Source organism: Protopterus annectens, chromosome 1.part0 (genome assembly GCF_019279795.1).
Source record: "Protopterus annectens isolate FY-2018-M chromosome 1.part0, PAN1.0, whole genome shotgun sequence".
Taxonomy (NCBI): Eukaryota; Metazoa; Chordata; order Ceratodontiformes; family Protopteridae; genus Protopterus; species Protopterus annectens.
The window spans coordinates 850,011,128-850,027,798 of record NC_056725.1 but is presented as its reverse complement, the minus strand read 5'-3'; the positions used below and the strand labels follow the sequence as shown (position 1 = coordinate 850,027,798).

At 40.8% G+C, this 16,671-nt stretch overlaps 1 protein-coding gene across 1 annotated transcript in view; it reads right to left on the bottom strand.

The window, feature by feature from the left end:
• Nucleotides 1-5,061: 5,061 nt before the first annotated feature.
• The window catches only part of TMEM242 (transmembrane protein 242), a 282,085-nt gene continuing 270,475 nt past the window's right edge, over nt 5,062-16,671 (bottom strand). Inside the window, exon 4 of the mRNA XM_044063665.1 lies at nt 5,062-5,832. Coding sequence (XP_043919600.1) covers nt 5,719-5,832 — 114 coding nt within the window. The 3' untranslated portion in view covers nt 5,062-5,718. The remainder of the gene's footprint in view (nt 5,833-16,671) is intronic.

Sequence of the window (16,671 nt, the reverse complement as noted above, 5' to 3'; positions counted from 1 at the left end):
TTAAAGAGACAGCACTATTCAGGCCAGGTGGAACATATGCTTTAAAATCAACAATCCATCTTAGCTCAATATACTCTGTCTCATTACATAAATCTCCCTTTCTTTGGCTTTCATTAATTTTCTGTAAAACCAAAAACTTAATACTGTGATCCATACCACACTCAGATAAATGTTTGGACAGTGCATTAGTCAATTTCTTAGTTCCAAAGAAAACAGGGGACTGGTGGCCCATTTTGTATCTCAGCAGACTAAACAAGTTGGTAAGAAAGACAAAATTCCGGATGGTTACGGTACAGTAAATACTTCCCTTTTTAGGGAAAGACAACTGGATGTACTTGATAGATCTCCAGGATGCGTACTACCACATAAAAATGAACAGGCCAATCAGAGATCATCTGGCTGGGAGCCAGTCATTATCAATTTCGTGCTCTGCTCTTTGGTCTCACTATAGCCCCCAGAGTGTTCACCACATGCATGGCAGTTGTCACGGCTCATCTGAGACGTTTGGAATTCCAGGTGTTTCCACACCTAGATGACCGGCTCCTCACTGCCACCACCAGGCATCAACTCATACAAGCAAGGGACACAACTTTGAACCTCTGCAGTCAGTTGAGGATTACTATAAATTCAGAAAAATCTGCCTTGTCGCCATCGCAACATACCATTTTTATAGGAGCAGAGCTAAATACTATTACTATGACCTTAAACCTTCCACCAGAAAGAGTTTGTTTTTTACAAAATCAGGTTCTGGACCTGCTCCCAAGAGAAAAAGCCTTCAATGGTACTCAAACTGCTAGGTACAATGGCGGCAGCGATCATTGCGATTCCTTTGGGTCGGATGCATATGCGTATACTATAATGGCTCCTGTTAACGCAGTGGTCTTTTCAAGAACTCCCAATGTCACACAAAATCCTGATAAATTCCTACAAGAAGGGCCTTCAGTGATGGCTGACATCTCACCAAGTAACTCTAGGTTGCCCCTTTGTTCTACCCACTCCCATAGCCATGGTGACCACGGATGCCTCCCTGATAGGGTGAGGGGGGTGGCATTATCAGGGAAGAACAGCCGAAGGCATGTGGAACAGATATGAGGCTCACCTGCATATCAATGTTCTGGAGATGGGAGTGGTACTTCGAGCGTTGCAGTCCTTTCAAGACTCTCTCCCTCTGGGAACTATTGCAATTCAGACAGACAATATGTCAGTGGTCAGGTACATAAACAAACAGGGAGGAACCCCATCTTATCCTCTGTGTCGAGAGGCCCTGAGAGTATGGCAATGGGCAACTTCCACCCAGGACTTTCTGATAGCAACACACATCCCAGAGAGATCCAATGTGATAGCAGACAAACTGAGCAGGGCGATTCTATTGCCTCATGAGTGGTCCCTAATAGAAGTAGTGGAAAGAATATTCTGCAGATGGGACCAGCCTTTCTGGGATCTCTTTGCAACCGCAACAAACATGAAATGCAGCAGCTACTTTGCCCTAATCCCCCCTCCAGGGGATACCCTAAGGGATGCACTTGTACATAATTGGCCTTTATATGCCTTCCCTCCTTTCCCTCTGATACCCACAGTTTTACAGAAATACAAGGGTCTAGGAAAGACCATCATTCTAATAGCTCCTTACTGACCTCATGAAACTTGGTTCCCCTTCCTCCAGCCTCATCTACTGGAAGAACCTTGGATTCTGGACCCAGTGCCAGATCTCCTGACTCATTCATCAGGGGCTCTCCACCCTTCTCTTCAGTCTCTCAAACGGACAGCTTGGCTGCTCCAATTCCAAACATAGCCAGGATTCACAATCTATCAGCTGCGGCTCAATACATTTTAATATCCTCTCATAAATCGTCTACCAGGAAATTATATCTTAGTAAATGGAAAAGGTTTTCTATATGGGCGCTTCAGTACAATATTGATCCGTACCTGGCTTCAATTACATCCATTCTGGAGTTTTTAAATAAACTTTTCAATGAAGGTGCAGCGGCAGCAGCCATTAGAGTTCAATTGGCAGCAATTGCTAACTTTCATCTTGGTGACCAGGTGTCTAATATTATGTCACATTGTCTCTCCAAAGCTTTTCTCAAAGGTACTGTTCATTTGAGCTGTGGCGACCCCTAACCGGGAAAAGCCGAAAGAAGAAGACGACCTCATGCTAGCTAAAGTGTCTCTGAATTGCAAACCTAAGCATTAGGTAAATGGTGCCTTTTCACTACAACCCTTGCCCAGAGTATGCTGTGAGGCGGCAATGCGTGGGTTTCCTCCGGGTGCTCCAGTTTCCTCCCACATCCCAAAGACATGCAGTAGGTGGATTGGACACTCTAAATTAGCCGTAGGTGTGAGTGTGTGCATGTGTGTGCCTTCTGTGGAAGGTTGGGCACCGGGCTGGCAACTCGACACCGTAAAACTCCACTGCCAATCATAAGCGGACAGGTGATCCACTGTGGCGACCCCTAACTGGGAAAAGCCGAAAGAAGAAGACCTCATTGTAGCTAAAGTGTCTCTGAATTGCAAACCTAAGCATTAGGTAAATGGTGCCTTTTCACTGCAGCCCTTGCCCAGCGTATGTGTTGAATAATAAGAGGATATAATAAAGACCCCCCGTCTTACATTCTGAAGATGGTTAAACAGTAGCCATCTGTTTCATTCATAAATGCAGCTTAATTTTCATGCAACATTTACAGGAGTTCTTGCTATAACTCAATGGTATGAAAATTGTGAAACATTCTTTGAGAACTTAGACAATATATTATTTTTGTAATGCAGAAGAGAATCTCTTTTTTTCTTCTTCTTCTTCATTTCAGGTCATTAAAAAAGAAGTTATGTACTCACCCTAATGTTCCATGTAAGTTGTTCATCTCGCTTTCATTCTTACTGATGGGTTTGGAGCCGATCCTTTAGCTACAATGAGGTAATACCTCAATATTGATTAATTTGCATGTCTAAAATCGCTGTTAACTACCACTAGTGCAAATCAGCACTTTCTTGCAGTAATTAACAGTCATCCCATGTATCGCATTGGCACAGGCACCCTCTTTTCACTCTCCTACACATACACACACACAAACTCAAACACAAAATGTATACCTGTCCCTGACCCCCTTGCTCTCTTCTTTTAAGGGTTTCCTGCCCTCAGAAATCAGATGATTACGGTCAATAATGCCAGATAGTTTCATACCTGTTACTGTGCGGAAACTGCATAGTGTTCCTACACCTGTTGCTTTAATAACTTTTAAGTGACTCAGTCACATTTCAGACATTCCCCCTGGTGTCGTCTAGTGTTCCTCCTGCCTTTGTTCTGACCCCCCCCCAAGGACACACCCCATCCCTCTCAACTGTTTACAGGATGCTCACACACTCCTGATGTTATATCTTATTGGCATACCTCTCTAACTGTCCTGATTTTAGCAGGATATTTATCCTCATAAAATATGTGGTTTTCTGACAAATCATTGTAGTACCGAAGCCTTGAGTTTCAGACTTCATATTAATCAGTAAATGCATGTTAATGCAGTATCTGTTATTCTACCAACTTTCTACATGTATGGGTGACATAATTAAAATCCATTCCTTATTATAGGTCTTTGCCCACCAATTATTACTAGCTGTGCCCAGATTTCTTGCACTAAGAGGTTGACAGGTATGCTTAAAACCTCTACACTAACTTACAGGCTAGCGTAGTGTATTAAAACTGTTATTTCCTGTGTCAAGGGTGCAGGGTTCAGATCCTTTCCCCATTTAAACTTTTAAGTTTTGTTCACTTTCTTTTAACTAATATTTTTTTCTTATTATGCCTGGAGTCTAGCAGTGATTCAGAGTAGTGGTGTCTTGTGTGGGAGGCTGTGGAGGTTAACTCTGTTTTACTGCCTTAATGGTGCTTAGAGTACCTCTAATGTCTAATGTTCCCCTACCCATATTATTTTGTACAAGTTCATAGAGTATCCCTGGTGTCTAGTGTTTCCCTCCTACCTCTAAGTGCCATTATGGCACGATGTTCAAAAATGCTGGCTAGTGTGTTCCCCCAACCCACATCTTTGTTATGTGTTCTTAAGGCACAATGGTTAAGTACTAGTCCTGTTATCTACTGTCCCCCCCCCCCGACCCATGCCTTTACGGTTATCCCTCATGATTAGTGCCCCCCCATCCTACATCTTTTGAGGTATCTCAGGTGGCTAGTGCTTCCTCTAGTGGTGCATGATTTGCTCATTAGTCTACGGGAGTATAGAGGTATGACAGCTTCCTCAATCCCCACACATACATCACACATTAACACACACTCATACATATTCCCCACCCCTACCTGACTGCAATCAAACACACACGCACTTACACATTCAGAACCTCACATCTGCTCACTATCAGTCGCCTGGCATTTATCTGTACAGCGATGGATGAACATGAGCTTTTGGCTGTGTTCATTACCACGATTGGCCAGGGGTAGCTCTAGTAACTTAGCCAGCCAAGCAATTCTTTGAATTTCTTGGCTGCTTAAATGCTTTATTGCAGGCAGTTTCGAGGGACAGCACATTGATAATTAACATATGCCTCTTCCCCGGAATGCCTCATTAGCACTGAGCACAGCCACAGAGCATGCCCAACATAGTGCAGCACATCTGTGTGCTGCAGCACCATCGTGGTAGGGATGTCTCTGAATCAGAGATAATTGCTGCAAGGTGTACACTTTGTAAAGATCTCACCGTGACCTTTCTAAATCTGGCCTAAAATATGCAGCAGAAGCACAAAACCACTTAACTACACATTGGTGATTTCATGGGTGTCCTCGTTACTAGGCTATTACTTAAATTAATATCAGTACTGTGTTTCTTTTGACTAAGACTGGCTGTGAACTCTGAATATGTAGCAAATGGAAGTGGAAATAATGTAGTTTGCAAAACATTTAGCATTCAAATTATTAAATACAAATAGAACAGATTAAATGTTGCTTTCCCTCATATATACGTTTATGCATTTGTTCAGAGCAGATGATTCATGTTTTCTTTTTGTATTAAGGTTATACTAAAATAAAGCATTAACAATAACAAAAAAAAATACTCACTTGCCTCCAAATATGAAACCAGTCTTTATTTTTTGTCTAAACAAAATTTAACACCATCCAAGGATAAGTGTGGCAAATCAAAGACATTTATTTATTTAAAGTACGATAATGCTTAATGACTAAGTATTGTACATGACTAAAACATACATTATAAATTCCTGTTTCTGTTTTCTGGATTCCTCATACTCTGAAAGTTCTTACAGCAAGAAACGTGCTCAACTTTTCTGTATAATAAATGTATCTATCTATCTGTTGTGCAGCAACAACTGTTGTCATGCTGGTGCTGGCAGCACTGTGAAAACCTGCTTTGCTACAGAAAACATGGTTTATATATTTTGTAAGGCAATAAATGCATCTCCCATGAAAAATGCAAGGCCATGGCTGAACACGGGCTGCCAGTGTTGCAATATACAGCAGTCCTGTTAACATCAGTCTCAAGTTCAGTATGTTGCTTAGGATGAACAAAGTAACTGCTTAAAAAAGAATACTACCTGCAACAAGGGTCTCTGCTTCAATGGTACACATAAGAATCATTGCAAAACTTCATTTGCTGTTTTATTATTATCAGTTTTGGCAATAATCCACAGGAAACTATTCAACACTGTTCCCCAGCACCATCACAAGTGTGCATTTAATCTGGTAATGGAAACTACTGCTGATCCTCACTTCCCTTTTAAAAATGCCTCCCAGCTGAAGGGCTCAGAGTTCCGGGATTGTTCTGTGTCTTTTGGAATGGCTGGAAATATTGTCTGCATTTTCTCTTGGAATTCTTTCATCTGAAAATATTAAGACAACATTGTGTGAGTATATGGCATTAAAAAAACGCAAAATCATGCAGTCATCAAGTGGGTAAAATACAAAACATGGGACTGCCATACCATATAAAAATGAATGAACACCAGTGGAAGCAATAAATCCAAACACAGGACTGTAACTGAGTTAATAGTTAAGCGCTTTCACTCACTTTAATCAACATGAGCTTCTTCAGAACAAACAGTTTTCCAGTTCAAAATTCATTTTGAGTTCGTTTTATTTCTATTTTGTCTTGGTGTTTTTGTGACTGCCATACCATGTTTGACAACCTTTCAAAGAAATGTACAATACAAAGAAGAGCCAGTTCAAAAATCAGCATATCTCGCATCCTTGGGATCATTTTCACTCACACAACTTGCATGATTTAACAGCAAACTTCAGTGTACCACAGTTTCATATACTTCTTACCACCTCTGGATCACAGATCCAGAACAGCAATTTATTACCTATTCCTTGTCAGCAAAAGGAGTATGAATGATCTGATTTTCTCACTACAATGGTAAACTTCTATCAGAATGGAGAGACAGTATCATCTAAAGGTTCACCCAAGAAGGTTGTACTTCCTGCAAAAAAAAAAAAAAAAAAAGAAACCAATAAAACCAACAGCTGCTTGCACGATATCCAAGACTCGGGACTAGTGTAATTTCCATACTCAATTTGTTTATTGAAATAAAAGTTAAGCGCTTTCGTCGAAACAACTAGGACTTCTTCAGAACTAACAAACAATTAACCTCCCTTTAAATATCAAAGCCTTCACAGAATTAACCAATCACCATCAATTTAAAAAAACTTTTTATAACAATCACTAAAGAGTGAGAGGAAGCTCTCCAAAAGGATTTATGAACACATCTACAATTTTAGGAAGGCTAACCATAATAACACACTATATAGACATTCAATTGAATATGAGGGGTTTAAGAAATTTGTTTTTTGTATTCTCGAAATTGTTCCACAGGATGTTAGAGGTGGAGCATGGGAAAATTGTTTAAAATATAGTGAGCTTTCATAGCAGGTGAAGCTGGATACAACCTCTAAGCCAGGCCTTCATGACTACATTTCAATTAATTCTGCACTTAAAATGGGAGCGGCAAAATTGTAATTTAGACTAGCCACCAATACCCCAACAAAGTATTTAGATACTATTTTTAAAAATTTTCCGTTTTTTGATATTATATATTGTTTTCTTATCATCAATATCTAATAGAAGTTTTTAACTATGCAACTGTTTTTCGTTATTTTTATAAAACTTTTTTTTTAAATTGATGGCGATTGGTTAATTCTGTGAAGGCTCTGATATTTAAAGGGAGGTTAATTGCTGTTTGTTAGTTCTGAAGAAGTCCTAGTTATTTGGACAAAAGCGCTTAACTTTTGTTTCAATAAACGTACTGAGTGTGGAAATTACACTAGTCCTGAGTCTTGGATATCATGCAAGTAGCTGTTGGTTTTATCATCTACAGGTCCCCAACATTCTGAAATGCATAATTAGGAAAATATATCAATATCTTTTACAGAATGGTAAAGCTTGTTAAATAAGTACATTCTCTTAAGTGCATTATTTGTTGCTTGAACTTTGATTCACATCTGATATGTTGTGACATTTCTGGGCTTCTACTTTTATTTAGTTTCTTCTGCCCATACTGCAACACTCCCAGGGGACAGTGGACAACACAGCTTTTATCAACTATGTGTCATGTTAGACACCTTGACATGACCGTAACAAGAAAAAACTGGACAAAGAAATGTTTGGGAGAACACAATTACCTATTAATACCAATTGTTTTTTTTGTTTTTTTTCTACCTACATCACCCTGCATCATTCATTCTTGCTATCCCAGTACCCCTGTTCACTGCTGGGTCTACCTGCTCCTCCTTCCTCCCCCAAATTTTCTGAGTAAGCTGGGGTGGCGTGACTTTTAATGGCATCCTGATGGATGTGTTTTTTTTTAGGCAGCTCAGCTTGAACTGCCTAATGGTTTTGGTGTGTGAAAGGTGACATGAAGCTTTGAAAGCTGGCCAACTGTTATATCCTTGGCAGGGTATAACCCATATAGCTAAGGCTACTGCAGCAGTGATCGATATGATGAACATCATTTGTCAGAATTTAAAACTGGAAGTTTACTGGTGTCTGTGAATGAAGATATATTAAATGCATGAAAAGCTATAAATGTAACTGTTATGATGCAGACAACAATGAAAACTACACACAAATGCAGGCCAAGAAAGGCTGTTTTTTGTTTTTTAAGAATTTAAAACATAGTACTTGTGGTTGTTTTCAAACAGTTATGCCTCAGATTCCACACACTTTTAAGACTACCCTTCAAACAGTATAATATCATAAACAACAGAGTGCAAGACAATTTTGTTCAGTAAAATCAAACTCTATTTGGTATACTAAAAAGTTTGCTTTTGCTGTACTGAAGTCATCATTGTTTCATGCTGTAAAGAAATTACTATACCTAAAAGATCTTGTTGCTCAGTACCCTTAGATACTCTGAAAGATTAGATGTGTCAAACAGACTCCTGAGGGGTGATCACTGTTCAACTTTCCTTGTTATAAATGAGCCAGCACTCTCTGAATACCTTCACCTAAACAGACCCAGTGGTACTGCAAGCACCTGCTTTAGAGACCTAAACCTGTACTACCACAGCAACAGCAATAAATGGCGTTACAGATTCCTAACCCAACATATACTGTACATTAAACTGTTAACCCCTGTGAAAGGGCTAAAACTGGGGATAGGGGGGGGGGGGTCAACAACAGCCTCCTTAAGTAAACCACTGTCTCTTCTAACAGTGATTCAAATGAACATATAATGCATAAAACATAGCACATACACATATTATACAGATACTTTGGCTGTGCAACAGACAGCTTAAGTTAGCAAATACAAGGCAGATGTGAAACTATCACTATGCAATAAATTAGTGCTAATGCCAAGCAAATCAGGTGAAGTGACCAATATATTCAGGCTGTGCAGAATATCTAGCACTGGCTAAGGTGCAATGATATCTTAAAGCATGTAGGGCAGCTCATTTAAAACAGTGTGCTGTGCAGCTAAACAGGTCAGCTACAAGACAGCAGAACTGCATACAGTAAATAAAACAAAGCAACAGCTTCTAACAACACACTAAGCAACTTGCAGTATCCATGACACAACAGGTAGAACACTTGTTTTTCATGCTGGAAAACTAGAAGGCTGTGGGGTTCTATTCCCACTTCAGGTGACTGAATTCCTGATATTGCAATGTAACATTAGGAGATGCTGCACTCCTGAGTACGCAGTCCTTTGGATAACATGTAAAACCAAGGTCCCATTTACTTGACTTAGTGGTAGCTTATGTTGATGTAAAAGATCTCATAGCACCTACAGAAAAGAGAAGGGGAATTTCCTGATGCTCTGGCCAAACTTCCCCTAGTAGTATGTATACCACCTTAAGTCTCCTCTGAAAAGAGGTCACTAGCCTAGTGGGACTAACTCGCCCAACAAAGGGTAAGTAAAACAAAATAAAACATCCCAAATGACACCCTAAGGCAAGAAACATTGATAAAATTCAAAGCACAGTCCATATAGAAGTTCAAGGAAGATCCCTCTTTTGACAGTGCTTCCCTAACTACTGAAAGAAGAAATGCAGAAAAAAAAAGAATATGTTTTAGCTACTGTCATCAATTCCATAGCCACAATTTGGCTATGCAGACATTTAAACCAAGGAACACAGATGTCAACTTTCAGGGTGTACGTTTTCGGAGATTATCACCATTAATTGTTGAGGAATGAATGAAAATTGACATCATCAGATAAAGAAGTTATGTACTTATCATAGCATTCCATCTGTTGTCCATTTTTATTATTCCTCAACTCCCCGCCTACCAACCCCCAACCTTTGTCATGACTGACTTCTGGAAGGACGAGAGTTTATAAGGGCACCATTGTGCTTTATTTTGAACTCCAGAAAATTACTTCTTCCATCAGGAATATATTAATATCTCTTACTTTATGTCATCTAGCAAACAAGATCTGAGGTATGTTGGGAGTGGTGCATTGTGGGTAGGAAGGAGCACGAGAGCTTTTAGGTTACCACAAGCTATAGTAATGACACAGTTTGATCTCAGGATGGGATCTGAACCCAGTAGTTAAGGAGGAATGAAAATGGACAACACAGGTGGAATGGTAAGTACAAAACTATTTTTACCTCTGTTTTGTTGAGACCGTTTGTTTTTTGCAAAATTGGATGAAGGGTTAGATAATCCCTTAGAAAATTTTTGAAAAGGACAGCTAAAAAATCTTAGAGATTCTCCTTTTCTAAGGATTCTTCCGTTGCTAAGTCCAATCTGGGGGTGAAGACATAACTCATGTAGATACCTAGTATGAATAATATAACCATTGTTCCCCACTAGTGTCTCAATACTGAAGATGGAGGGAAGAAGAACAAAACATAAATAGTAAAACTTAACTATGTAATTTAGTGTAAACCACTGCATTTCAGAAAACTTCAAAATCCAGTGACAGTATTAAACAATGAATATTATCCTTGATACCTAAGGGACTCTGGCTAACAAAGTATGCAGATGACTGTAAACTGAAAGCATTATTGAATCCCCAAATTATGTTGATACTGTACAAAAGGGCCTTACAGAAACAGATGCTTGTGCCAGAGCCATGGGCACAAGCTCAATGCCAAAAAATGTACAGTTATCCCCTTTGGGAAAAAACATGTACCCGTGAATTACCACATAGGTGGCAGTACACTAAACACCGAAAGTGTGATAAGAGACTTAGGGACACAGGTGGACAGTGATCTCACCTTCAATAACCACATCATCACAACAGTCAGGAAATCCTTCTGTGTGGCACACCCAAAGCCTGCAGAATTTTTCTTGCAGTTAATTGGGTCTTTGTTGCCATTGTCTTGAAATATTGAGTCCGTTGTAATTGCTTGTCTGGTGTAAGATAAGCCTTCTGGGCCGTTGTGTCCAAGCTGGCACCCAGGAATGTCATTTTTTGTGAGGGTACTAGTTTTGACTTCCTTTCGTTTACTGTGTACCCCAGACAATTTGGTAGATGCTTCACAAAAGCCAGATGTTGGAAGAGAATGTCTTTTCTTTCTGCTTGGATGAGGCAGTCGTCCAGATATGGAGATATTTGAATTCCTCTGTCTGCAGTATGCAATTACTGGTGCCAGGCATTTTGTGAATACTCTGGGCACAGTAGATAAGCCAAAGGGCAGTGCAGAGAATTGATAATGGGTTGAACCTGCAATGAAACGGAGGTATCTTCTGCAGCTTTGTCTGATAGGGACATGCAGGTATGCCTCCTTGAGGTCCAACGTTACCAGCCATGCTTCCTTGCCCAACATGGGAAGTAGCTGCTGTAGTGTTAGCATCTTGAATTTGGGAACTTGTAAGTAAGTGTTTAGAATTGAAAGGTCCAGAATTGGTCTCCAAGCATTTTCTTTCCTGGGTACTAGGAAGAGTCTTGAGTAAAATCCTTGGCCTTGCTCTTGAGTTGGTACCCTTTGAATGGCTCTCATGGCCATGAGAGCTGTAATTTGTTTTTGAGTCTCTGCCCTTTGATTTTGTGGCAGGTTTGGCATTCCTCTTTTTATTGGCAGGTGTGAAAGTGGAATCTGTATCCTCGTAAAATTATGTCTAGGACCCATGTGTCCTTTGTGACCATGTGCCAGTTGTCTGCAAATAGTGCTAGATTTCCCCCCAAGAGGGCTGACAAAAGAGCTTTGTTTGGCCAGCTGAGGTGCAAGTCATTGAGTTTGCCTTCGGGTGGGATGAGACCTGTCTTCTCCTCCCTTCTGGGTTGGAGTGCCCCATTGGCGAGGCTTATACTGAGCTTGTGGTTGTCCTCTGCCCCTTGGGCACCTGTATTTACCCCTCTGAGGCCTGTCAGTGGCTGGAAAGGACCATTTTTTTGTTGGCCAGTTTCTGCTGAAGCTAGGGGGTTGTACTTGTAGAAAATCTTTGACTGTCTGCATTGATTTCGCCTTATCTTCCATTTTCTTTAAAACAACTTCTGCTTTAACACCAAAAAGAACATCCTGCTGTAAGGGAGCATCTAATAGTTTTGCTTTAACATGATCAGGCAGACTTTGTTCTTTTAACCAGGCATGCCTACGTATAACTGATCCAGTGACAGCTGCTCTGCAGGAGGCATCTAAAGAATCAAACCCACATTGTAAGGTATGTTTGCCCACCTGCTCGGTGGCATGCAACAAATCCTGTACTTCTTTCATTTCAGATTGTTGAGGTAAGGTGGTTATCTTTTGTTTTAACTGAGAGATCAGAAATTGCTGATACTTAAGCATATGAAATTGACAGTTTAGTGCTCTCATAGCTAAAGTGGCTGAGGTGTAAACCTTTTTCCCCCATCTGTCTAGTGCTCTTGAATCCCTTTCAGAAGGTACTGGATTTTTAGCCATGGAAGCCTTAGCCCCCTTGGGACCTTGGGAGATAGTCTCTGGGTCAGCTACTGGGCTTTTGTAAAGGAATTTGTGGGAATCAGGTACTCTGTAGTATCTGTCAGGCTTGGCCGGGACAGGAGGTAGAGAGTCAGGGTTGAAACTGGATTCTAAGTAGACATCATCCACAATGTCCAAAACAGGAGGGATGGCTAGAGGTCTGTGTTGGGGAGTAAAGAAACTCTCTCAGCCTTTTCTTGGAATCAGAGTAATCCTGACCTTCCCAGTGAAAATGTTCCCTCATAGTGTGTAAAGTTTCCCCAAAAGAGTAACCTTCTGGAGGGGAAGCCGAGGGAATAGATTCCTCAGCATCAGAATCTTCATAAGGAGAGAAGGAATAGTCTTGGTCCTCAGAGGAATCCGAAGAAACAGGCAGTTGTTCAGAGGAAGCAGAATCTTCCTCTTGTCTAGGCCTTTTGTCAGGAGGAAGCTGTGAACCCCTGATAAGAGAAATCAAATCTTCTGCCATTTTGAGCATCTGTTTCTTAGGCATAGGGCCTTGAACAGGAGACTGAAGTGAAGCCTTTTTCGATTTAGAAGGAGTCTTCGACTTGGAAAACGTTTTGACTGTAAGAGTCGTCGGTCTGAAAACGCCTTCAGATTGGAAGGTAAATCGTCGGTAGGGCCTGAAGTAAAAGGCTGCGTTGGTCTAGTGCATTCTGACAAAATATCTGTAGCGGTCTCGGGTTCCAGAACTGCGGTAGTCAGAGGCTGCGTCGGAGCCTCACTGATAACCGGAGAACCGGAGACCGGATCAACCCAGACCTCGGAATCTGGCTTAGGCCTGGGCTGTCGGTCCTTGTCCCTGCGTTTTTTGTGCACGCCGGTAGTCGGTAGCTCCGACGGCATGTTATAGTTAAATTTTCTACCAAAAAAGTGTTGTGCGAAATCAAATCGTCTTTTAATAGTACGTTTATTAAATCTAGCACAAAAACGACAAGAAATGACGTCGTGATCAGGGCCTAGGCAAGGTACGCAATAAGAATGATAATCCTTATGAGGTATTTGCTTCCCACAAGAAATACAATTGTTAACTTTTTCTGACATCGGTCTGAGGCAAGAAAAGTTTCCCCAACAGGGTACTTAGCTTTATAGAAGACTTCGGTCTGAAATTCGAATTTGAAAATCTCAGGAGTCGGCCACCCGGCACTTGCGAACTGCTTCTGCTTCGGGCACCATGCGGCAAGAAAGACTGAAGAAAATGGCGTCGGTTGCAATATATGTACCCCTGGTGCACTGACGTCAGGGATGAGGCGACAGCAACCGACATCGGACCAAGACTTTGGAAATCCGGCCGACTGCGGGACCGCCTGACGACAGGATAACCCCAAGTGTGATGACTGCAGCAGGGTAACACGATGAACATCTGAGATACCAAAAAAGAGTTACCTGTTTTCTTGGCGGACTGATGCATAGAACTCCATTCAAAAAATTTTTGACATGTGGCTTGGTAGAAATGGGGGAATCTATGGGCAGACAGGCAGAGGCGGCCTTACAACAGAATCATGATAGACGTGTAAGAATGGTTAGAGGACAGTAACTCACACAAGTATTGATGAACCAGAAGCATCTGGGCCTTAACAGGATCCTGGGTCTTTAGCACCAGCTAGAGAATCTTTTTCCTCTTACAGATAAGTCATTTTCTAGTAGCATGCTTCTTAGCCTCCTTTAATACTTGCTGCATGTCCTCAGTAAACAGGTGCCTAAAAGTATTAAAACTCTGTCATCTAGGTAGTCATCTGAAGAAGTTGTAGACTGGACTGTAACAACCACTGTCTTGTGTGAGTAAATCCATTTTTTTGATAAAGCTTGTGTTAACTGCCTCTGGCCAATTTGAGAAGAAGGAAGAACCACTGTTTCCTTGGTCAAAAAACAGTCACCACAACTCTTTTTGGAGGTCTTTCTGAATCTTTAGTATGACCTTGGTTATCAGTGGAAAGGCATAAAGTAACATTCCAGTCCATTAGAATGAAAAAGCCTTCCAGGTCTGCTTGCAAGGAATCCAGAAGCATAATTACTTGTAGCGGTCTGCTCTGAATGGAGGCAAATTGATCTTTTTGAGGTGTTCCCCACAGAGGGAACAATTCCTGTAAGACCCCAGGGTTAGTTTGCATTGCAAGAGTCTATCCTGGTCTTGCTCAGCATGTCTGCAACAGCTTTTGCTATGACGGAATCTAGGAACCTGTAGGGAAAGACTGAGCTGAGTTGCTAGATCCCAGGCTACCATAGCTAGTCTGCAAAGGGAGTAGAATCTGGTTCCCCCTTGTTTCTTTATGTGCCACATCACTGTGGTGTTGTCTGATTACTAGTATAGGGCATGGAGTCCAGTGATGGCTTGGAAGGATTTGATAACATTTATAACTACTATCATTTCTTTGACATTTATGCTTCAGTCTGTTCTACTTGTTCTGCAGACCCTGAACTTTTACCACCTTGGAAACAGCTTCTTGAGCAAAGTCTGAGCCATCTATAGTTACAGGCTGAATAGGACCTAGAGGGGAGAAGGGAAGACCAGGGCTGATAGTTAACTAATCCACCCACCAAAGTAACTCCCTTTTGACAAATCCCAGCACTGAAATCTGAAAATATGGTACTGATGATGGGTCCACACAGATCTCAGAAACCACTTACATTTTTCTCATGTTATGTCTGGACAGAAGAATCATGAGAATCACAACAAGTATGAACCCCAGAATTGCTTAATATTCCCTGGCCAAAGAGAGAGGACTGGTTGGAGAATACCAAAACAAATTGCTGCTTTGTACAGATCTATTTTGTTCTGCGGGAGGAAAGCCCTCACAAGGGATGTATCCAGAAGGCAAAATACTACCCAATCTTAGAGAATTTCTGTAAATTTAGCTGGAATCTAGACTGAGGGGATCCTTTATCCAGGGCAGAGATTCACAATATTTTGGGAGAGACAGTCTGCAAAAATAACACAGACATGGAAAATGTGAATGCCCTGCAACCTGCAATAGGCTATTAACTGGAGAAAGACTATTTGTAAATACCAGTTGGGCTGTTGATATCCCAAAAGGCAAAACAAAGAACTGAAAATGTAAGCCAGATGCAGGAAATCTTTAAAAAAAAGTCTGAAATCATTTAGAACTGGAATGTGACACAACACAACTTCTAAGTCTAAAATAACTAAGAAACTGAGAAGTGGAATGTGGGGTAACACTAAGGGTAAGCATTCTGAATTTTGCTGTAAAGATCTAGAACTGGTCTCCAAATACCAGCATCATTCTTTGGCATTAGAAAGATTCTTAAATAAAATCACTTCCCTGACCATTTTGAGGGGACCTCTTCTATGACCCCAAGACATAGCATAAGACCCAGGACTGGAGAAACAGGGAAGTCTGGTTTGGCAGATGAGAAGGAATCTCCTAAAAAGGAGGGACTCTCACTGCCAAGTCTACTCTTACTGAATGATTGTCAAGACCTACTTGACTGAGGTTATCCAAAGCCACTGAGGTAATAATGAAGACCTAGTCAAAGAGAAAGATTTACAGGATTGCCAGTATGGGATGGGGAAAATATCTGAAGGGGCATATAATCACAGTCTGTGTTTGTGGACTGTCCTTGGTTATAAAAAGCCCCTCCTTTAATTTTTTGAGCCTAGCTGCAATTACTTTTTAAATTCTGCTTCCCTGATTGAGACTGTATTTTGTTTCCTATGAAGGGAGCCTAAATAGGAAGGAAATTTCTCATTACACTTTGGTGAGGAAGCTTGAAAAATCTGAGTGACCACCCTGAATTAATTACTCTTTTTCATAACTTTTAATGACCTCAGTAGAGGAGGGTCCAAACACAACATCTCTACCCAGGTAAGCACTAAATATGCTTAAAGATCTTCTGGTAAATTATGAGTGCATACATAAACAAACAAACCTTATTACTGATCAAATAGCAGCTGCTCTGGATACAGCATTAACACAGTCATAAGCAAAGTTCAAAGACCATTTGATAACCTGAGAAACAGAAGTAATTAAAAATTTCAGAGAAACCTTAACCTCTGAAGAAGGAAGGTTAACAGTAAACTTTTTATATTTTCCAAAGAAGCAAGCATAAATTTATACATATGAGCCTGGTCATTTAAAATTCTGAAGGCTAAAGTAGCTCAAAAGCTTTTCCATCCTTGCCAGTGGGAATAAAGTTAGCATTCACAATATGCTTAGCCACTGATGATTTTGCCAAGGGAATAACTGCGGGACTTAATTTGGACTTAGAAAATGGGTATTTGTGAGTCTGGGAAACTTTTTATAATCTATCAAACATTTTGGGGGTAGTACATGGCCAGGCATACTGAAAGTTACCAAAAAACATCCCCAAAA